Genomic DNA, 24,196 nt, shown 5'->3' on the forward strand with positions numbered 1-24,196 from the left:
GGGTAAGGGAGGCAATTGTCTATAGAAGCCTCCAAAACATGCATTTATATTAACATTTAAAAAAAAAATCAGCAAATGTTTAGCATGTCCTCCATATTTTTAAAAGTGTCCTCCATTTGAAATTTTTGTCCTACATTTGTCCCAGTTTATTTATTTATTTTAATTTTTTTTTAAATTATTTAATTATTTATTTTTTGGCTTTGGCCCCCCCAGTTGTCTGAGGGACAGCAACCCGGCCCCTGGCTCAAAAAGGTTGCCTACCCCTGCCCTAAAACAACATCTCAGGCTTGGCCAGATAGATCACCAACAGTGGTCCTCCCTGGCCTCGCATCGGGAGGCATGGAGACGCACTATCCATGACGCTGCAGCCTTCTTCGAAAGCTCACGCCGAACGAGCCTCGAAGAGAAACGACAACGCAGAAAGTACCGCAACCTGGAAACATGACTCAAGGAGACTTTCTGCTGTGCTTTCTGCAACCGGACCTGTTTATTCTGAATTGGCCTTTTTAGTCACCAACGCACTTGTACAAAGCGCGGGATGCGTCCTTCCTGAATCTTCGTTCGTGAAGCAAGGCCAGAGAGATATAATATACTATACAATAACATCCTAATTAACACTATATTGTGTAATGTATATATGTGTATGTGTGTAATATATATACACACTCTCTCTCTGTTATATAGTAAAAGCAAGTCATCATTATCATCCTTATTTCAGTCATTGACCAGTATAAATAAGATAAAATAAAGTAAAATATATATGTTTCATACATGTATGTAATGTTATTTTATAGTATATAATTATATATGTACTGTACATGTACACACACACACATATATATTATATACTATACAATAACATCCTAATTAATATTGTACAATGTATATGCAATGTATACTGTACTATATCACATATACATAGTGTGTGTGTGTGTGTGTATCTGTGCTAGAGGCACAGTCCTGTCAGGAGAAGGGAAGCGCGGCGCGTGACGTTCCCGGGTGCGCGCGAGGCTGAGCCCTTGGTCACGTGGGAGGACGACAACGCCTCCCGCGTCAAAGCGCCGCTCAGGGGCCGGTCGGCTGCCTGAGTGTGTTGGTACTTGTGCGCATGCGCGGGATGCGCTCACCTGCGAAAGCTGCAGCTGCCGTGTCCTCGCTGGGCAGGGACTCGGCTCCCATCTGGATGTGTTCTGCGTCCGCCTCCATGACGGTCACGGCCGTCACCTCCTCCTCCTCCTCCTCCTCTGGGGGCTCCGCCTCCGAGCCGGACGCCTCTCCTTGGGGCTGCGGAGGCGACGGAGGCGACTGCTGCTGTCGCTCTGGGGTTTCTGCGGCCGAGGCTGCGACAGCCGCGGCCGCAGCCACCGCCGCCGCTGCAGCCACCGCCGCCGCCTCAGCCAACCCCAGTTGCTTGGCCGAGTCCGAGTCCTCCATCCAAAGGGGCCTCAGATGGCTGGGGGGATGGGGGGCAAATGGAAGTCCTTGAGGTTAGCCGAGCTTTTCCGATTTCGCCCGAATACCCTGAATACCCCCCCGCAGTTATCCTAAGCCTCCTCCGATGTTGTCCGAGCCCCGTTTCGACCTCACCCGAGTAATCCCGAGCACTTCCGATCTCTTCCGCTCAACCGCCCGTTGGGCCGAAAGCTCACGAAGGTGCCCGAACAGGCCGAGCCTTCCTTGCGACTTCGGGCCTGGACGGCGATTGCCGAAGAAGCCCGAGTGCTTCCGGCTATGCCCGAATGGAGGGGCCGAGCGGGGTTCTTCGAATTCCCGCCTCTCTCTCTCGCTCCGGAGCGGAGCAGGCCGAGGCCACCCGAGCAGTTCCGAAGGGGGGGCGGAAGATGACGAAGTGGGTCGCGTGCTCCCGCGCGAACGCCAACGGACAATAAACTGCCGACGAGGGACCCCCAGTGCGGCTGCGCGAGGGTTGTCGGGAGAATGGTTGAAACAGGCGGGGGCGGGGCTTGGGGTCGGAGCCTAAAATGGCGGCCGCCAAGCGAGGTGAGCTTTCGGGAGGTCTGTCTGGCGCCAGGGAAGGATGGCTGCGAGGTCGGCCCCGTTGGCCTCCGCTGGGGAGGCAGCAGGTCACCATGGCAACGGCTGACTGGCCTCGAGTCGGAGGACTCTGTGGGCCAGGCATCCCGGGATCCCGGCTGTCTGCTTGGTGGCTGTGCACTGCCTTCGCCTCCCCCTCCCCCTCGGCCCATGGTGCCTTGTAGAGCACAGAGCCATGGGGTGGGAAGAGCCCCAAGGGCCATCAGTCCAGCCCCATTCAGCCAAAGCATCCCCTGCGACAGATGGCCAACCAGCCTCTGCGTAAAGACCTCCAAGGAGGGAGACTCCACTACACTCCAAGGAAGGAGTTTGTTCCACTGTCGAACAGCCCTTACTGTCAGGAAGTTCCTCCTAATGTTCAGGTGGAATCTCTTTTCCTGTAGCTTGCATCCATTGTTCCGATTTCTGTTCTCTGGAGCAGCAGAAAACAAGCTTGCTCCCTCCTCAATGTGACATCCTTTCCAATATTTAAACAGGGCTATCATATCACCTCTTGACCTTCTCTTCTCCAGGCTAAACATCCCCAGCTCCCTGAGTCGTTCCTCATAGGACATGGTTTCCAGACCTTTCACCATTTTAGTCGCCCTCCTTTGGACACATGGCTCCAGTTTCTCAACGTCCTTAGATTGTGGTGCCCAGAAGTGGACACAGTATTCCAGGTGGGGCCTGACCAGAGCAGAATAGAGTGGGACTATTGCTTCCCTTGACGCAGCCTAGATAAGACATCCAAGACCCATCCTCCGCTGCTCTGCTCAACTCCTGCAAACTCATCCTCGTGATTTCTTTAACACAGTCCATCCATCTTCCATGCAGCCTTCCTCTCTTTCTGCTTCCCTCCACCATTCCTAGCATTATTTCTTCTCAATGTCTCATGCTGTGTCCAAAGTAGAGCAGCCTCAGTTTTGTCATTCTGGCTTCCAGGGAGACTTCTGGCTTGATCTGCTCTAGGGCCCATTTGTTTGTCTTCTTGGCTCTTCTTCTTCAGCACCACATCTCAAACGGATGGATTTTCTTCCTATCCACTTTCTTAACTGTCCAGCTCTCACATCCATACACAGTAATAGGGAAGTAATACTGTAGCTTGGACTAGCCTTACTTTAACGTTCAGAGGTATATCTGCACTTTAGGACCCAGTTCTTTCATAGCTGCCCTTCCCCTTCTTCTGATTTCTTGAGTGCAGTCTCCATTCTGATGAATTTCATCCAAGATATGGAAGATCTTTAACTACATTGTGCCCTCCACATTGCTGGGGTTAGGGGCACAGGACCCCAGTGAAAGTGGGAAAACTGCAGATAGCAAAACACTGAGAGAACACCTCTCTAGCAATCCCTAGGTCTTCCAGCGCAAATCTGTGATCAACATCTGCTGGAAATTGCACCATAGAATTGCACTGGAAGACCTACAAATGCCTAGAGAAGTGTGTTTTAGGAACCTCCAGCATGACTTCTGCTGTATGTTGACCATAGAGTCATGCTGGAGGACCTAGAGATTCCTAGAGAGAACATATTAATCAAATCTGAATAATCCAATCTGCAAAGATGAAAGCCACATATGTGGAGGGTTGACTGTATTTCAGTTCCTTGTTATCTAGGTTGAATTTCTGTAAATCCTCCATGGTCATTTTTGTTTTCTTTCTGTTCAGCTTTAAGCCTGCCTTTGACCTTCCTTAACAATTGTTACAAGTATTTTAATTAAATCCCTCTATGACAACTGGAGTGAAATAAAGGAAAGGGGCAGTGGTAGCACTGCAACACTAATGGAAATTTTAGGCACTTCATAAGTTATGGCAATAATAACCTGAACTTGGGAGGAGATTGTTTTAAGCTATATCTCCCAGTAGCCATGAAGGCCAAGGGATTTAGAGTTGCACTCCAAAATGTTAACTTTTGCAACCTCTTATAGTAAGGCCCATTTGTTATTAACATTATGAGTCTCTATATGGGTTTGAAAGCTGGATGGTGAAGATGGCTGATAGGAAGAAAATCAACTCTTTTGGGATGTGCTGGAGAAATGTTCTGCAAATACTGTGGTTGGCCCAAAAGACAAACAAATAGGTCCTGGAATAAATCAGCTGAACTCTCCCTAGAAGTAAGGATGAATAAATTAAGCTGTCTTATTTTGGGCACATAATGAGAAGACATGATTCATTAGAAAATAGGATGTTGTTTAGAAAGATAAAAAGCAGTAGGAAGAGAGGAAGACCACACATGAGATGGATAGACTCAGTCAAAGAAGACACCTAAGGGTAGTTGAAGATCGAGAGTCTTGGAGATGCTTCATTTACAGGATCACTAGAGGTCAGTGTCAACTTGAGCGCAATTAACAACATACAGAAGGACCTTGTGCACCTTTTGAGACAGAGTGACGCTAGTAGTATAATCTACAGTCTGCTTCATCTACAAAAGTTCAGGCTATAAACATATTTCTGTCACTGAGGCCTGAAATGCAGGAGCCAAAAGGACCAGCTTCCAGCCGCTTTGGGGGCATGGCATTTACATGACGCCTGCCCCCAAAGCAGCCAGAAGTCACTGCAAAAAGTTGCTGATTAAATCCGGCTCCTGGCAACAGCCAGCTTGGGACCACAGTGGCAGCCTGCTTTGCAAGTGGGCTGTGTAATCACCATGGTCCCAGCACGATCGTGGATGGAGCAGCCTCCAGCCACTGCTGGCTTAGTCCTGATTTACCTCTTAGTCTCAGACAAAACATATTCAGGGTAGTCTTGTTAGCCATATAGCAAACTACAGTACAAGAACATCCAAAATCCACAAAACTGATACCTTTATGCAGCCAATCAAAATGCACAAAATACACGATGCAAGCTTTTGAAGTTCCAGTAGCTTCTTCATCAGGCAAATGTGTTTTAAAAAATCATACAGGAGACAAAAAATATAAAATGGCAATGTTTGTTGGTGTGTTGTTCTTTGGAAGAATGTCTATGCAGGCAGGCCCCTCTTTCTGAGTATTTGGTACTGGAAGACAAAGCATTCAAAAGTCCAGGAAATAAAATTGGAATTCCATTAGAAGTACAAAAAGGTATGATTCAAACACCTTTGCCTGATGAAGAAGCAACTGGAGCTTCAAAAGCTTGCTTCGTGTATTTTGTGCATTTTCATTGGTCAAATAAAGTCATCACTGTTTTGTGGATTTGGGATGTTACTGTAGTCTTAAACATGCAACAAGCTCCCTTTGTAAACTGATACAAATTAGCATGGTTATGGCTTTATGTCTCTAGACAAATTAAGGCCCATTTGACTCCTATTTCTGTGTATCCTGCCACTCCCACTGCCATGGCATGGGAAATTGTCAGAATGGAGAGCTTTTTTAGCCTAGTCTTATTCCCAATCATAGTTTTGTATGTAAAGGAGATATTTTTGTAGCTATAAAAACATTCATTCTATCATGAAAGCCCCCCAAACACATTGCAGGTCATCCAACCTAGACAAATAGGGGCCTTTCACACTGCATAGTTACAGTGCTATGATTCCACTTTTAACTGACATGGCAGCATCCTGTGAAATCCTGGGATGCCAGCCACAGATGCTGGCGAAATGTCAGGAAGAAAATCTTCTAGAACATGGCCACATAGCCCAAGAAACCCACAAAAAACTATGGATGCCAGCCATAAAAGCCTTTGACTTCACACCTGGGATTTATAGTTTAGGGTGGAGTCTTTAGAATACTCAATCAGTTCTTCCAGTACTTCTATCCAAACTACAAACCCCAGGATTTCATAGAATGCAACCATGGCTGTTAAAGTGTTCACATAATTTTACAAATGTGTAGTGTGAAAGTTACAACATAAAGTTAAAAATAAGTTATACATAGGAGAGTCAGACTGAACACAAAGAATGGGTGCAGTTTGTTTTGTAACCTACAGTTACTGAAATTTTCTTTCTACACAACTGTTAAAGACACAAGAGGCCTGTCCTGTTTTGTTGTTTTGGTTTGTAGTGAATATCTGTTCGGTACCTGGTAATGGTACTATCTGTACTTAGGCTTCTATCTTTTCAAATAATAAACAAGTTTGTTTAGTATAAAAGTCTTTCAGCAAAAGTCTATAAGCAGTGAAGTAGACTGTTGCCTATGGAAGCTTTTGCTAAACAAATACAGTAGTTTCCAGTAATTGTGGCCTTTCTTTAGTTGCATCACTTCAAAGCCATCAGGATGACCAAACAAGTCCATGATTGTTGCCTAGATATGGTCCCAAGCTCTAGAAAGACGGATCAGCATCGGTGATCTCTGTCCCATTAAAAAAAAACCTGCAGTCCTATATCTAGTTATAGGTAAGCAGCACTGAACTCAGTAAGACTTACTTTCCAATAGGATTGCATTGTTTATCTGCCAACTTTGCTATATAGTGGGCCCTTGGTATCTGCTGCGGTTTGGTTCTAGGACCCCATGGATACCAAAATCTGTGGGTGCTCAAGTCCCATTAAATACAATGACATGGTTATAATTACACATAGTTATTCCTATTGGTAATCTACTGATAATAGCTCTCAATATTTTCATCTTACCATAGGGCAGCATTATTGAAATATATTAAATAACATGCCCACTGTACAGAGGAATAACTGAAAATACGCAAAATCATGCAGTTGGATGTTGAGGTACATGGAATCTTGATCTAATCTAGCAGGGCTGTTTTGTTGTATAGGATTCAGCTATGCTGAGTCTCAGCTGCAAAAGGTATCCTTACCTATGTTTAATGAATACTAAATGTATAAGCATACTGCAATTCCATCATACAGTCATGTCGGCCTGCTATTAATTGTTTTCAGTAGACAGGGACTACATTTAAAACTTTTATGTCAAGATCATTTGTTCTGATTTGTTCTGAAATAATTAGCAATCTTGGGCCCCATACAGACAGGCCAAAATAAAGCTGCTTCGGGTCACTTTGGAAGTATGCTGTTTAAATGATGCATGGGTCCTAAGAGTCTGGAAGCCGAACCAAAGCCACGATCCAATCCTAAGGACTGGAGTGCAGCTTTGGTGCGGCTTCCAGACTCTTAGGACCCATGCATCATTTAAACAGCATACTTCCAAAGTGACCCGAAGCAGCTTTATTTTGGCCTGTCTGTATGAGGCCATAGAAACTTTATTGGGATTTATTCACTAGAGGGAGACAAAGAACTACTGTATACTGTGTAGTTGTATTACCTTTGAAAAGAACTATAGGTACTTAAAATGATGAGTATGCTTAATTATTGCTACTGAATTCTTGTTTTCTTGCTTAGGTCCAATTTTTTGTTGCTTTAAATTTTTTATCATTCTGTGTAGCTATTAGTGTTTTTGGCAATTCTCCATGAATTGCTGGAGCACAATCTGATTACTTACAGTAAGTGGTTTCTAATTCATACCATTATCCTTATAGTGAATATGGTGGGAGTGGTTAGTATGAAATAGATCTCTCAGAATTGTTTCTCAGCATTGGAGAGGGCAGTGTATGTTCAGGTTTGCAATTTGTGGCAGCTTAAATTGATTCCTCCAAGGAAATACCACTTTCCTAAAAAGAAAGGGAAGAAAGCTATTTCTACTCTAATATTCTGCCATTCTTTACATTTTGACTTAAAAGTATAATTTTTGATATTTTTTTTTTGTTTTATATACAGGAAGAACGTCATCTGTTGTATCCTTTCTTTTTCAATCAGACAATCAAATAGTAAAGTTTGTGGAAACCTCACAATTCTTAGGAAATTTGTTATATTTTTTTCATTGAGAAGATGGTGTATAACCTTTACTGACAACAGCATACCTACTTGTTGAGATCTTCTTAGGTGTGCAACAAGGCAATATTGGCTGTTCTTGAGGATATGGATGCTGTTCATGTGAACTGTGCATGACTGGACTGTGGACTGTCAGGTATATCCCAGAACATAACCCCCTGCAGTGCACAGGAGTTCCAAAGCAAACAAGTGAGGAGATTGGTCTCTGACGGCAGAAAAGTGGGAAATGGCTTAAATAATAGTTTCAGCTTCTCAATTTTTAGTGATTTTTTTAGTGGAAATATGCAGAAACAGATTATTTTGGCTAGTACAGTACATGACTGATATCTAGCTGCAAAACTAAAAAAAATGGAGGGAGCAGAATGGCCTCACAAATTATATAAACATTACAGCCATGAGACATGAATGATGCAACCTGCAAGAAGTTCCCTACAAAGCATTCCAGAGTCCCAAATAATTCTCCTATAACAGTTCTTTGCTTTCATTTCTCATTACTTCAGTCTGAAGAAGGTAAATATGCAGACAACCCAGCTTCATGTCAGTAAATCCAACAAAGCACTTATACCTGAAAACATATGGAGGAGCATTATCCTTTAAATAATAAAGGGCTGGGAATTTCCAGCTGTTGTTGAACAGCAGTTCCCAGCGTTCCTCACTATTGACAACAACTGAAATGCCACTCAATTCCCATCCCCGAAATAACATGTATGCATTGATTACTTCATGAGAGAGGATATTAACCTATATAATATTCTACTGACTTAAATTGGCATAGTTCCTTTGGCTGCAGATCTGGCAAGAAAATTTTGGCTTTATATTCATGTCTGGGTGTTTGCAAGTATTGAAGACAGTAGTTCAAGTCTCCAGCAATACTGATGTATGCTCTTTATCGATAAAAAATAATGTCTCCAGCAATACTGGTGTCTGCTCTTATCAATAAAAATAATATTACAAGGGATAGTCACAGATGTGCAAAACAAGCAATCTTCAGCTTTAAAAGTATTACTCTAATTGAGAAGACTCCTTTCTAGGCTGTATGATTCTGTGTGAATTGTTTGTGCATATCAGATATTCTTCTCAAAGAGTGGCCTAAATGGCACCAGATCCCATCTTGGAAGCTAAGCAGGGTCAGCTTTGGTTGGTATTAGACTGCTAAAGAATACTAGGTGCTGTAGGCTGTATTTCAGAGGAGGGAACTGGCAAAACTACTGAATATTCCTTATAAAAAAACAACCCTGAAATTCATGGGGTCACCGTAAGTTGACAGGTGATTTGAAAGCACATACACACATATACTAGTTACAAGGATTTATATCTGGTCTTTCAGCTATAAGGCAGCTTACATGTAACATTAAAACACACCAATAAAATAATAAATAATATTAAAACTAAACAACTTTTGAATAATAATAAACATTAAAACTAAAAACTCACCAAGAAGCTTACCAAAGACTGTTGGTAGTAGATGGCCTTTCAAGGGGATGGGGAAAGACCTGAAGGAACAGGAGCAAGAACCTGATTTTATCCCAGGGTTGTACTTTCTGAAAACTAGGGAAATAGGTCCAAACTCATGGAAGGTCAAATAAATTGTTATTAAGATGCACATACATAATACTGTAAGTTTTTTTTGATAGGACAGTCAGCTTTTGTGTCAGGTGGAATATAAAAATAGCAGAAGACAAGAGTAATGTAATGGTAGACAAAGTGTGATGTAATTGTACACATATATTTCTGTACACATAGAAGTTAATAAAAGAAAACCTATTTTAAAATACTATTTTATTATTTGTAACACAAGATTCATTTTGTGTATAATTTAGCATAGAAATATGTACTACTAAAAGAGAATTATAGTATTAAAACTGTGTTGAAACAGAACAAAAGTGTACTGTTTGTCATAAGAAAAAAGTTGTAAATAGCTTGGCTAACATTGTCTGCTTTCTTTCCTCCGAGTATCCACCTCTGCATCCTATCACCATTCTTCAGACACACTTGTAGCTTGTCTCTCTCTGTCCTTCTTTCAACCACATAGGATATTTTCAGAACTGGGGAAAAAGGCAGGAATAAAAGGCATACTCCTGACAAAGTCGCGTGATCACGCTGAAGATTTTGGGACACATCGCACGTATCCAGGACTTTTCCCATAAAGATCTAGGAATGCTCCAGCAACAAACAATTCACAGGAAGTTCTGGAAATGGCTTGTTGCTGGAGCATTCTTCGTTCTTCCCAGGATAAGTCCTGGATAAGCGTGATGTCTACTGAAAATATTCATCACAATTGCGCTATTATCCCAGAAGTATACTTTTTTCTTCCCCGATTTCCCCCATCAGATAATGTCCATAAAAAAAGATAATTCATGTTTTGAACCAATTACATGTGCTGATTAAGAAACCAAAAGACAGATGTAAAGGAGAGCTGCTTCAGGGAAGGGGGGAAATCTGGAGTGGATTTCTTTGGGAGTGAGGGAAACATTGGTGCGTTACAGACTGCCCCTTTGAGGCGGCCTGTAGGTGCTGCTTTCCCCGGTGTATCGGGGCCTCAGCTGCCAGACCGGCAGCCTCCGAGGCCCCGATCCACCGCTTTCCAGGCTGCGGGGAAGTGGCAAAAAGCCGCTTCCCCACAGCCTGGAAAGGGGTGTCCTTGGGGCTTCAAGCAGCAGCGGGGAGGAGGAGAAAGGGGCCGCTCTAAAGGCTGCGCCCAGCGACACAAACCAGGAAGGAGCTCCGAAATGGAGCTCCTTCTTGCTCCGTGGAAAGGGCGCACTAAGCGCCCTGGCGCGGAGCGACGTCACGACCGCCCCGCCCCGTATAGAGGCGGCGCGGTCGTGACGTCGTCATGGCGGCCCCCATGTGGAAGGGGCGCTGCCATTTTGTACGGACTCAGTCCGTACTAGGGTTAGGGGCGTCCGGGCCATTATCTCCTAGTTTCTGTGGCAAAACTTTATAGAGAAATGGGGCCACTATTTTATTTTCAGAAAGAAACCTGCAGAGAATGCAGGTTTATGGAGGGAAATACCACATATGTTACTCATCTCACTTTAATTATGTGGAGGGGGGGAATGCTATTTGCTAGATGGAAAGGGAAGACATTCTGCATTTGTTCAGAGGAACTTTGACTGTATTTTTGCTCAGTAGTCAGAATAATTTCTTGCTGTTAAGTCTGGCTATAATTTGTGGGTGGGTGATCAGCCCATAGTCTGATTTAGTTTATAGTGATTTTAGTTTTGGATTATGACTCTGGAGACCAGAGTTCAAATCCCAGCTTGGCTGTTTAAACCCACTGGATGACTTTGGGAAGTCACACTCTCTCAGCCTCAGAGGGTGGCAATGGCAACCCCCCTCTGAAGAAACTATCAAAGAAAACCCAATGATAGGTTCACCTTAGGGTTGTCATAAGATAGAAATGACTTGAAGACACAAAAACAACGAGGGAAAACTAGGTGGACCAGTGGTGTGATTCAGTGTGTCTTCTGTATCAGAGCATATGCCTTGTGTACAGCAACTCAGGTTCCATCTTTGATGTCTTCATAGAATCATAGATTAATAGAGTTGGAAGAGACCACAAGGGCCATCCAGTCCAACCCCCTGCCATGCAGGAAATCCAAATCAAAGCATCCCTGACAGATGGCCATCCAGCCTCTGTTTGAAGACTTCCAAGGAGAGAGATTCCACTACACTCCGAGGGAGTTTGTTCCACGGTTGAACATCCGTTACTGACATGAAGTTCCTCCTAATTTTGAGGTGGAATCTCTTTTCCTGTAGCTTGCATCCATTGTTCCGGGTCCTGTTCTCTGGAGCAGCAGAAAACAAGCTAGCTCCCTTCTCAATATGACATCCCTTCAAATATTTAAACAGGGCTATCATACCACCTCGTACCCTTCTCTTCTCCAGGCTGAAGAAATGAAAGGTTGTCATGAAGCAGAGCAGGGAAAGTTTTTAAAATGCACAAATAAGATCATGTCTTTGGATAAAATAATGATATTTAAGGAATCTTATGTTTAGAGTTATTTTGCAGTTCAACTGTGGAACAACTGTGCTGGTATGATGGCTAGACTAGCTGATCTACTATAAACCAAATGTCCTCATTCTCAGATTCTGTGCTGAAGGTAATCACCAAGATTGTCCAGTGCTGGAGGGGAGAATGCTTAATTTGGAATGCACTCTGCTAAATCACCTTTCCCAACTCCATGCAGGTAATATAATTGGAATAGAATAATATAAGCAAAAGGGCATGAGCCAAAGAGTCCTTGCCCCTTGCCCTGTGTTTGTTAGCTGTGGGCTGTAAGTTAGGTCAAAACAGAAACCTATTTTGCTGACAGGTCTCAGTTACAATTGACAGCAGAGGGAAAACATGGTGGAACCCTCTTACCTAAGGCCACCACAGAAGGTCAGCAGCTGGATACGGTGCTCTATCCAGCAAGCTGCCACCTAAATAACAGAAGGGAACTGGTGACATTGGTTGAATGAGACAGCCTTGGTTCATGCCTCTTTGTTCTATTTGCACTTATTGGGTAGCATTTAATGAAAGTAGCTGTGGCTAACTAAGTAAATTGGGAGCACTCTTAATTTGACTTTGGTGTGTCTGGTTAGACTAAATACATGTTTAGATGGGAAGAAGAAGAAGGGATCGTATTACATCAGCCATAATAGACTGAGAGGTATGGTAACAGAGATAGAACAGAGCACTAGAGAAAAACAGTGTGAGGTGAGGGACATATTGTAGCTTTTCCTCCTTCTGATTTACCATCCAACCAACAGATTCCTGGTTGTTCTAGTGGAATCCCATCAGATCAGAACATGCTGCTGCTTAATGCCAGGTCAGTGAATGATATGAGCTATTTAATCCAAGATTGGATCATGGGTAAACAAGCTGACCTAATCTGCATCACTGAAATCTGAGTGAGCAAAGACTGGGATGATGAAGGTGTGTTCATCAGGTTTCCAGATTCTGCAGCAGGTACAATCTGGTTGTCAAGAAGTGCAGAGCTGGTGTGATCTGTTGTCAGCTCATTTTGTTCAGGTATTTTATCTGGCAGTCTCCAAGGTCTGGGTATGTATGTATGGTGATAGGGCCAAGAGACATGACTGAGATTCTTTTGGTCTCCTGCTCACCCTGTTGCCCAAGTGTCAGAGCTGGTAGAGGTAATATTGACAGTGATGTGAGTTTCCCACACACAAATTTTACTGGTGAATTTTCACATTCATGCTCAGATCCTCATCAGGACTGGATCAATACTTCATGCTTCCATTACAATAACAGGCATGTCTCAACTAATACCTTGCACTCCATGTTTGACCGAACATGGTATTGATCTGTTACCTGGTCAGGATGATGGAGAGTTGTGGCTAGGTGAGGTTGAAAGAATCCCTTTATTGTGTACAGACCACTACCTAATAGATTTAGTTTTTCTGGGACTTCTGATCTTTGCAGTGATGGGGAGCTACTAAATTGTCTGCCTTCAGAGACCAGGATCCAGAAGGATTTCTGAGTGCTCTTAAGATATTTCCTAAATTCTAGAGGTAGTGACGCGTTGACATGCAAGTTTATTGGTAGAATGAGCAGTTGATACAATCATTCCTAAACATTCTCAGAGAACTACAGGCTCTGTGTTTCTCTGAGGAGTTCAGGGCAATAAAGCACTTAGAATCACAGAATCATAGAATTGGAAAGTACCCCAAGGATCCAGGAATTGACTGTAAAACACTCCAAGGGGGGCTGGTATTTCTTTACAAACAACAACAATAAGGAGAATCTATTACAGGTCTCTGCTGAAGAAATCTAAACAAAATCCTCCTCCCATTCTCAACTAAATCCTCCTCCCATATCAACCAGTTTCTGATCTTCCCTTTTAAAGTATTGACTTAAGACTAGAGCAAGTGGAGGTAACACAACTTCAGGCTTTCTTGGATTAAACTGATTACTTGGATCCATTCAGGTCCCAAAACCAGGTTCAGGCCTGGTTTTGGGACAGAAACAGACTGGTGGGTGACTTATCCCAGGAAATGGACAGGGGAGTGTTGAATGTGCCCCCTTTGGATCTACTGGGCTTCATAGTATCTTTTGGGGCCATATGGCTAATATGGAATTGAAGGACATAATTTCACAGTGCTTCTGGTACTATTTGAATGTTCCCAGAAAGTGTTTCTGGGGATTGTTGTTTGGTCTCAGGACCATTAACACATGAGGTTCCACAAGTTATTGTCCCTTTTAACATCTATATGAAGCTGCTGTGGATCTAATCACTATACTGGTAATACCCTGCTCTTTCTGTTCATCAAGTGATGCCAAGGAGATAGTGGAAATTCTGGATTTTGTCGGTGCAGTGGAGGATTGGATGTGAATGAATTATTTGAGAGAAAGCCCAGATGTAAGAGAAATTCTGTTCGTCAGTTGGAAAGCCAGGCTAAGACTTCTTCTGAATGGCATTGCACTTCCTCTGAAAAACAAGATTTTCAGTCTTGGGATGTACACGGGCCTAGTACTGCTCCCTTAATACAGGCTACCTTTGCCCAGTTTCATCTGTACAGCCAGCTCCCCCCATCCAGGCAGATTTGGCCATAGTGGTTGATGCCTTTATTGCCTCCTAATTAGACTACTAAAAAGGGCTTGTCCTTGATAAAGCTACAGCTGCTGAAAAACTACAGCTAGTGCAAAATGTGGCAGCCAGACCTTGCTCTGGCGTGCACTTTAGATACTACGAGTCTTGTATCAATGGCACTGATTTTCCATTTTGTTCTGAGCTCAATTCAGGGCAGCCTTTTGATCTACAAACCCCTAAACAGCTGTCAGAATATCTGAAAGACAACTTCTGCCACATGACCCTGTCTGGAATTAGGACTCCTCAGTGGAAGTCCCGCAGCATGAGTGACTAGTTTGACAAGTACCTAACTAGATTGGTTTAGGTTTTGTTTAGAGGATAGTTTTAATCTGTTCTTAAACAATGTTGGCTTTTTAAAAGATTGAAATCTGTTTCTATACAATATTTTTTATCTGATGTGCATTGACTTGGGAGCCCTGGCTGGCTGAGAAGTACCAAATGCATACTTTAATGGAGATTTATGCTGAAAGCCCATTGTAGTTGGTTGCTACATACCTCACTTTGGTATCCTAATGGAGACCAGCATTTATTATCAGTCTGTATATTCTTAAGTTTTAATGACAATACATTGACAGCTCATTGCATAGGTCTGTATAATTTATACAGTTTCAGGCCAGTTATCAAGTCTGGAAGCTGTGAGATGCTTCTTTAGCTTCAGTCTGTAACACAAGCTTTCAGTAGGCTAAATAGAAAAACATAATAAATGTTAATGGACAGTGTTATAAAATGCCAGTATTATTTATGCTCTGGTCTAACATTAGTATAACATGAAATAAAATAACTGTTTAGTAACCAGTTTCCTTGACAGAAACTACCAGCTGTCATCTGTTCCACTACAGATTCTTCTCTATTTAAATGGAATGTATTATATATTTTATTTCTTTGCAGCCTTGCTGATGATCATTTATAAAAGTAAGTTATTTCAAATGTATCGCTAAAAGCTTTTTTTTTTTTAAATGAGAACCTAATGTAATTCATCTTTTTTTCTTCATGCATTCTTTACTCATTGGCAGGTCAAGTTTTCGCTTACCCAGATAATTTTTTGACTCTTGATCTCATATTGCTGCTTATTATGGCAATTCTAGAAGCAATCCGGCTGTATTTTGGTAAGTTCAGCAGCATTGCTCACAGTAAAAACATGATTAATTATTGATTTCTTGATTGAGATATGTGTCAAAATACACTGATTCAAGAGAACTAGTTGATTACGTTACGAGACATTGAAACACATTTAATGTGAAACTTTAAGTTATCTACAGATTGGGAGAAAGCGAAGGTCAGAGGCCGCCCCTTTCTCCCCTGGATCATTGCCACAGCAACCACATGATGCAGCAACAATCTACTCAAAAAAGGAGCCACATAATCATGGTGCACCCTGTGTAAACGTTGGCATGCCAAGATGGTGCTCGCAGCACCCGGTAGGGTTCGGGAGCATGCGAACGCTCCGCCCTACTGAGCCCTAATTTCAGTCCCAGGCCAGCACAAAGCACCAGTCTGTACACAGACCTAATTAACTATATGGGCAAAAGTGCAAATGAGATTTTTACTCTGGGTGCTAGTTTAAAAGTATTTTAACTGGTAGACAGAAAGCCTTGTCTGATGTATATTTATTCAGAAGTAAGTTCTGTCGAGACTAGTGGTACTTACTCTTCAAATGTGTGCAAGATAGTCTAAAAGATTATATTGCCCCATAAAACATAAAATTTGTATATCATTGTGCTTTCTGGATATGTGGTGGCATGGGAAGGAACAGATGCCATGAAAAAGAGGGGGACAGTTTTTCAACTGTACCACGGCCTCTTTATTTGGCAGAGACACCATAAAAGCATTGCAAGAAGGAATTGCATCAATGACTGTGTTTCCATTATATCATGCACATTCATTGCCAGAGATAGCTTACATGCTCTCCATCCTTACAATGAGTAGTATACAAATGGTTAACAATACTTCCTACACATTACAAGTAGTCATGTAGCTGCCTACTATAGGTATGCTTACACCAGAAGTGTGTTCTGCAGTATTGCAGACTGTACTTTCAGATATTTGTTCTGTTATTTTTTATTTATTTATTTTTTGCTATTTAAGGGACATGTTTAAAGTTTACAATTGGTTGAATTACGAAAGACCAATAGAAACCTCCACACTTTTTTCCTGGCCTTTGGGTGTGTAACACTGCAGGACAGTGAGATGGACTATAAGCAGTTAGCTACTCCTTCTTTTCCATCCTGACTCCAGCTAGGGGAGAAAGCTTTCTATCAGATGTTCTGGTAATTAGAACTGTTGGAAGGACAAAGAATGGCTTGTGGTTTCCATCAGTAACAATTTGAGTTGTCACTTGTAGGATATTCCATCACAATGGCTGTGTGTCTGGTTGCTTTTGAATTCTTTAGATGATTTAGGTAGAAACTGAAAATAGTACTGTAATATATGTAAGAGCCATTGTATTGTGACTTTGTACAAAATAAAAGGAGTCAAGATAAATTTGAGCTGCATCCAGATGCTCCATAAGGATGGGTTTGCAGATTTAATATAAAAGCTGAAATATGTGGAGTCTTGGGAGTTAGAATGATCCTGGTACATTGTTTTAGTCTATCTGATTATATGGAAGTGCTTGTAGCTCTTTAATAAACAGTGGATTGGATCCAGTAAAAACCTCTGGGAGATGGAAATATTTGTTGTGTCAGTTAGATCCTATTGACTCAGTGGAGCCAAAGGTGATAATCACTAATTTCCCACTGTAGTACTTTATGGTTCCCCTTCCCTGTTTGTTCCAGAGGGTTGTGGAACACTCTGGGACTGTGAGGATGGTTGTACTGGAAGCTACAGGGAGAGGAATGGGGCTCCCCACTCTTCCTGGCAGCAGAATTGTTCTAAGCAGAACAATCTAAGGAGCCCTGGTGGTGCAGTGGTTAAATGCCATTACTGCAGCCACTGACTTAGAAACCGCAAGGTTGTGAATTCAATCCCAGCCAGGGACTCAGCATCGGCTCAGCCTAGCATCCTTCTGAGGTCACTAAAATGAGTACCCAGCTTGTTGGTGGTAATCAGCTTACAGTTGTAAACTACTTAGAGACTGCTTAGTGTGGTGTGAAGCGCCCTATAAATGAAGCTGCTATCACTGCTAGCTGCTATTCCAGATTACTTTTACCAGTGGAATAAAATCTCTAGATATAACCAAGCATTTTCTGCCCTGGAAAGTTTTAAAACTATTAAACTAGCTCATTTATTTTTTTACAGCGCAAGTAAGTTGCTCTTCAGCTATTCCCTCAATACAAACCTAAATTATGGCTCCATTTTGAATTTGTATTCTTGTACGCTGTTATATTCACAGCTGTCAACAGTTGTGCTCATGTCATCTTTTTTTCCCCACCAGGTACTAAAGGGAATCTGACAGAAGACGAGGCTCCCCTTGGATTCAGCCTTGTGATCACTGCTATCTGTGTAATTCTGTCTGTCTACTTTCTAGTGTGGCAAACCTATGTCCTAAGAGCAGATGCCATTATTAATGTTGTGCTTCTTGTTGCATATGGACTAGAAGGAATTCTCCAAGTCATAGCCATTGCTGCATTTGTCAGCTAAATCATGTTGCTGCCTGTGGCACATTTGTCTCATATGTATATATGTATTTGTGTGTGTGTGTGTGTGTGTATAGATATATTCAAAAAGAAGCAACACGCATATTTTATAGGATGTCCTTGTAAACATATGTAAATATTCATGAAGTCATGTGTAGTAGGTTTTGTACAGTCATTAAGTTTTAACATTTTATTTCATGAGGGATAAATGCATTGCAATTTGGGATTAAATGTTTGTACTCAACTTGAGGCTGATCCACATTTTTTGTGTTAACCAAGTTTGTTGCTTGTCCAGAACCTTTATGTATCAGGGAAAGAAGTGATGTGACAAATGCACACAGACTTGCAGTTAAAAACATATCAGGGTTCTGTGATTGCCCATGTTCCTCAGTGTTTGATCACTACATTTTTATAGGGAGTGATCTTCCCTTTTAATATTATAGGTGTTACTGGGTGGTTCTCAGAGAGAAGGCAAATGTGCTCACTGGCATGCATGTGACAGAGCATCAGTACAGTGTGGCTCATCCCTAAGAATAAATTTCAAGTAAGGCCAGGATCATACATTTTTGCATCTATTTGAAGTGATTATACATTCCATTAGGCTTACATTGGAAGAGTCATGCATTCATGACTCAACAAATGTATGTACTGTATATTTACTATCTAATCTTGTTTTCAAATTGCTTAGAAACTGGTTTTAATAATAATAATAATAATATGTTTTATTTATATACCGCTATTCCAAAGATCATAGCGGTGAACAGCAAGTAAGCTAATTAGCAAGTAAGCTAATTATATAACTGTAAATACTATCAGACCTAGTTAAACTAGTGGATTTTACCAACAATTTTGATTTCAATGATACTTCACTCAATAGTATCAAAAGTTTGGCTCAGACAAACATTGCAGAAATGAGCCTTGTATTTATCTCTATGTTCCATCTCTCATATATTCCAGTTCCCTCTCTCCTTTGTAGCAAGCAACTGTTTCTTGTTACATATATGCAGATGAACTGTGCTTTGTGCAAATAATTGCTTACAAACCCTAACCCTAAACATCTGGAAGGCCATTGTCATTGTCATCCATCCCTGTTTTAAATAACTTATTTGAACTGATTTGTGGCATTGAAGGTATTTGATGATGCATATGAGGGCTTTTGTGAGTATGAGCATGAATTGTCATGGTGAAGTTACAAACAATAATTGCTCAATATGCTAGGCTCATGGTGCATATAATTAAAAGGCCCATCCCTTCTGGAACAGGAGGAACAAGTTTTAATGAAAACTAAATTAGAAGTGAAGTGAATACATATTTTTAAAAGCTGAGATCATGAGTTGGGTGGTGTTTACATTTCAAGTAAAAAAGCCATTGTTCTGCATGTAACTTGGGGAGACTGCCATCTACTTGATTAAAAAGCCTGATAGTGGAAATCAGATTCATCGCCTGGGATTTAGCACAACGAGATAGTTTCCAAAGATAGGGCTACATTGTTCCAAACTGTTTCTTTGCTTGCAGGCTGAACAAAAATAAAAGGAAACGAAATACAAATAAAGCTTTGCATTCTTTAAGAATTATTCAGCAATTTTCTTCTTGTCCATAATGCAAAAAATTATAAATGTTTTGATTTACTTAAGGGAGGATTCTGCATTCATTTCTTGTTAACAAGTTGTGCATGGGGATTATGAAGTCTTTATTTGGAAAAAAGATAATAAATATGTCACACACAATTACTGTCTTCCATAGGCATCATTACCATAGTCAAACCCTATCTGAACATCTGGCCTTCCAGATGTTTTGGGATTACAACTCCAAGAGTTCATTAGTATTTGCGATGCTGATAGAATGAAGAGGAATTGTAGAATCAAACATCTGGTGTTTCCCACACTGAAATGAGACATAGGTACCTGTTATGAGTGCATGCATTTACTGTAAACCCTTCATCAACTGTAGCCTTCTTCACCTTTATATAACTACTTTCCTTAAAAAGAGGAGTTGGTTTACTTCAGTGGTCCTCAGACTGTAGGGGGGGACCCGCAGAAAGGCACAAGACTTTGGGGCCATGATCCCTCCTCCTTTTCCTAAACCTTTTTACGTGTAAAATGTATACATGTGTTGAGTTAAATTTTAACTTTACTTAAATAAAACTCTTCTGCATATACTCAGCTATAAGTCTAAAAGTTTATGCCCAAAAATTGACCCCAAAATCCCACATCGACTTATTTATGGATCACTATGATAATGTGATAGCTGCTCTTTCAGATTTCCCCATGCAGTTTCTTTCTCTTTTAAGCCAAAGGTGATTGATTGATATTGCTGTTTAAGAGTCCCACTCCTGCCTGTGCAAAGGCTAAAATGGAAGCTGCACACTGCAGCAAAAAGTCTGAGTGAGAGTCCCTCTTGCCACATACACACACTGAAGGAGCATCCAAGTTTTCCCCTCTATCTATCCACGGGTAATAGCAAAATCCATAATTTTGGCTCCAAAAGCTGCCCTCAACTTATACATGAAGTCAACTTATAGTTCAGTATATACAGTAATTTGAATGATGTTATTTCTATTAAAATGTTAAAATATGAATGTATGTGAATGTGTGAATAAAAATATGCACATTAAATAAATATTTTTATTCGCTGGGGGGCACAATAGCCACATGTAGATGTAAAGGAGATTCCCAAGGGTAAAAAGTTTGAGTACTACTGGTTTATTTCACAGTTTGTTTCAATATACATGAGTCTTCATTTACATTATCCCTAGTTTTTTGTCACTGTGTGCCTTCAAGTTGTTTCTGATTTATGGAACCCCTAAGAGGAACTTATCATGGAGTTTTCTTGGCAAGATTTGCTCAGAGTGGATTTGCCTTTGCCTCCCTCTGAGGTGATGGCGTGTGACTTGCCCAAGTATCCAAAGGGATTTTGTAGCACCTTTGAGACTAATTGAAAAAGAGAATTTGGTAGCATGAGCTTTTGTAAACTTGAGTCTGCTTTCTCAGATGCATTGGACACAGTGGAAAGTCCAGGCACAGACCTATATACACAGTCTGTGTGTAAGAATGACCATTGAAATGCAAAACTTTGTGGGTGTAGAGATGGGGTGACAAGTCGAGTTTTAACTATGGTCGTTGGAGGACAAGACTGGAGGAAGCATACTGTATTGCCTAAAGTCAAGATGAATAGATAATCGTATGAATGAGTATTGGGATGTAGTGTGGGAACCAAAAAGAAAATGTGAACTAGCCAAAAGAGCCACCATGAGGCTGGAGGGTTAGCTAGCGTTATAATGTTTGTAGTCTGCCAGGAAACCATTGCCCAACGTCACCTGGTGGATTTTCATGGCCCATGGTCATGGTCTCCAGAATCAAAGTCCAGTGATTAGACCACTACACCATGCTGACTCTGACCCCCGTTGACAACATATCAAATTTATAATATTAGAAAGAAAGAAAAACAAAAGTCACCCACAGTGCATAACTTTCCCAGTGCACCTGTGCAGTTAAATGAAGAAAGAGAGTGAAAGGGGTGAGATGAGTTGGAGTTTTGATATAAAAAAGCTGACTGATTTTTAGTTGAGTGAGTAAAGAGTGAGAGAAAAGAATTCCAGTCTAAAATTGGGCGGAGGAGGGGCAGTTAGTAAAACTGCTAACTTTGTGGCTACAGTGCTTTACAAATTTGGCAAGTGTCTCCCAGTCTCATTGATTCCCCTATGGAACTGGCCCTGCCCATTTACATCAGTGTCAATTTATATCACAAGTCCAGGAATGCAACCCTGACATAGATTAAGACCTGTTTGTATTACACCTTTTGGTAACAAATGGTTTATGTGTGAAGAAATCTGTTATCGCCAGTAAACAAATATTCTGCATCTGACAAATCATACTTGTTTGTATTTCTTTCATAGTTTCTGCTTAAAATTAATAACTATAATGTTGCAAATTAGTTATGTTCAGTACTAGCATGGTATGCAAGTCCTGCAAGGTTATAGTGTACTAGGTTAATACATATTTCCTTTTCTGGTTTCAGTCTATCTACAATTTACCTTGGTGGTATCCAAGTAATTATGAAAAAGGGTGTAGTGGTTTCAGTGTTGGACAACAGCTCTAGAGAAAAGAGTTATGTTTACTGCTCAGCCATGAAACCCACTGGATGGTCTTAGGCAAGTCACCATTTCTCAGCTTCAAAGGAAGGCAATGGCAAACCTCCTCTCAACAACTCTTACCAAAGATCACCGTAAGTCGGAAACTACTTGAAGGTCCACAACGACAACAACCAGCTGATGCAGAATTCAGATTTTCCATATAATTTAAACTGTTGTAGGAAGCTTGGGTACCTTTTAAGATGGTACAAATGCATAATGGATTATGTTTTTCCCTGAGTTCTTCCTGTAATGTTATTTTTCAAAAGTTTTAATACCTGTAGGCCTATATGGATTATGTTGGTGACACTAGCTCTTAATGTTAAATCATTGTCTGATAACCTAGATGTGTTTATATTTTATTTTATATTCTCAATAAAATTACATTAGACAATCTTAAGAAAGATAAATACACACACAATATTTCACACTGTTGAAAGTATCAGACTGCAAAAAAAAATTGCTTTTCTGGATATTCTCAGAAAGCATTGCTGCTTCTGATTAAAATAATCATGGTTAAACTAGATCTACCTTCCCAAGACAGATTTATCTATAATCTTGGCAAATGTGTGTTCTGAAACCATTTACCATCAGCCTTCTGGTGCTTGCAGATTCTTCTGTGTAAATATTACGTAAGGCCTGTCAGCCAATTCTTTGTAAATCCACACCTGCACTGGAACACTATGTGTCCTTTGTAATGACTACATCTCTCATCACACTGTGTTAGTTAGTTTAATGTATTCTGTGCATGGCTGGAATGTTAGAGTTTGGGAAATCATGGGAATGGTAAAACTGACTATTCCCTGAAAATTGCCAAATCCTAATAATTCAGTATTACATCAGAGAATGTTGTGAAGGTGGCCATTTTGAAACAAGCTTTTAAAAATTGTTAATGACTAATTTCAGATACGTTTCAGGCACATCCTTCTTCCAAACCCTAATAATGTTTAGGTTACTGTATTAATCTTATACATTTCTGGTTTCTTTCTTTTCTCTAACTTTTCTTTAACAAAGTGCAAACTTGGCCTCTTACAATCCCAGAAACTACTATTCCAAATGCCTTCCCAGGCCTTCTGTCCCAAATATATATTTGTGAATACAATTTAGTGTGAAACTCTTAACCTGATGCAGACTTACAGTAAGACATCATTTCACCAGCATTCAGAAGCATTCAGATAATTTATCACAAGGAAGAAGTTGTTACAGGAATGGTCTCTCACCATGCAGCTTGCTATCAGAAAGTCCAGATTAATTTCATTAAGGAAATATATTTTGCTGAGGTGAGAGTAATTGAGATGTAATGGTTTGAACACAGGACTATGACCCTGAATACCTGGGTTTGAATCCCTGCTCAGTCATGGAAGCTCACTGGGTGACAATTTTTCAGCCTCAAAGGAAGACAAAAGCAAACCCCTCTGACCAAATCTTGCCATAAAAACCCTGTGACAGGTTCACCTTAGGGTCACCTTAAGTCAGAAATGGCACACAAAACAACTTTGCCAAAGGCAAAGCATCCTTTTGAAAACATGCTGGTCTTGTTTGTTTTTATGTGCCTGAGGGAATGGGAGAGCGTAAAGCAACAAGATCAGTGCTAATGCACATTCAGTAATGGAGTTTATTATATTTTGCATATCCATCTTTGCTCTCTCTTCTCATATCCTGCCTATGACCTGGATTCCACTTGCTAGGATCTGTCCCATCTATTGTTTGTTGCTGTCTCTTATCCCTCAGTGCCCTCTGTGGTGTTGGTCCCCGCCTTCAGATGCCTACTGAAAATCTGCCTTTACAATTAAATTTGGGCCTCAGCCTATAATACTTAGCCCCAAACAAAACGAGGCCCAACATTTGATCTCTTCCATCCCTTTTAAACATTTGCCTCATTTCGCCTGTACCCTCCTGACTCCATTCATGCATACTGTTGGTCATGTAAAAGCCATATCACTGAGGCATGCCCTTCTATTGTGCATCAGAATATTACTGCCCCTCAAAAGGAGCCAATGGTTACTTTTTGCAGAACAGTTTACTTGATACATTCTCTGTTTTTCTCCTCAAACCAGGTCAGTTGTTTATATTAAGTGTGAGAATTGAATAAATAGTATTAATTCAGGA

General features: G+C 41.1%; 2 protein-coding genes and 1 long non-coding RNA gene across 4 annotated transcripts in view; 2 read left to right on the top strand and 1 right to left on the bottom strand.

Annotated features, from left to right (window-relative positions):
• The window catches only part of DEAF1 (DEAF1 transcription factor), a 62,598-nt gene extending 61,164 nt beyond the window's left edge, over positions 1–1,434 (bottom strand). Inside the window, exon 1 of the mRNA XM_042459234.1 lies at positions 1,128–1,434. Within this exon, the coding sequence (XP_042315168.1) occupies positions 1,128–1,434 (307 nt within the window). The remainder of the gene's footprint in view (positions 1–1,127) is intronic.
• A 465-nt stretch (positions 1,435–1,899) lies between these two features.
• Positions 1,900–18,207, top strand: TMEM80 (transmembrane protein 80). 2 transcript variants are annotated; one of them, XM_042466364.1, is made up of 5 exons: positions 1,900–2,001; positions 7,671–7,687; positions 15,202–15,295; positions 15,397–15,489; positions 17,757–18,207. In XM_042466364.1, exons 1-5 carry the CDS (start codon positions 1,983–1,985, stop codon positions 17,960–17,962), a joined length of 429 nt encoding a protein of 142 aa, XP_042322298.1. In that variant the 5' UTR covers positions 1,900–1,982; the 3' UTR covers positions 17,963–18,207. The 2 variants fall into 2 exon arrangements, with proteins under 2 accessions (XP_042322298.1, XP_042322290.1); XM_042466356.1 differs by lacking the exon at positions 1,900–2,001 and adding an exon at positions 3,469–4,352.
• A 549-nt stretch (positions 18,208–18,756) lies between these two features.
• On the top strand, positions 18,757–24,196 carry LOC121930184. The gene is made up of 2 exons (XR_006103850.1): positions 18,757–19,858; positions 21,976–24,196. It is a non-coding gene; the product is annotated as an uncharacterized LOC121930184 (long non-coding RNA).

Source organism: Sceloporus undulatus, chromosome 1, assembly GCF_019175285.1.
Source record: "Sceloporus undulatus isolate JIND9_A2432 ecotype Alabama chromosome 1, SceUnd_v1.1, whole genome shotgun sequence".
Lineage (NCBI taxonomy): Eukaryota > Metazoa > Chordata > Lepidosauria > Squamata > Phrynosomatidae > Sceloporus > Sceloporus undulatus.

Bases quoted from the DNA above. Each gene is read 5' to 3' on its own strand.
- TMEM80 (XM_042466356.1), top strand. From the start codon at position 4,268: ATGGATAGACTCAGTCAAAGAAGACACCTAAGGGTAGTTGAAGATCGA. The intron at 15,296-15,396 runs GTAAGTTATTTC...ACTCATTGGCAG, and splicing joins GCTGATGATCATTTATAAAA to GTCAAGTTTTCGCTTACCCA. The intron at 15,490-17,756 runs GTAAGTTCAGCA...TTTCCCCACCAG, and splicing joins AGCAATCCGGCTGTATTTTG to GTACTAAAGGGAATCTGACA.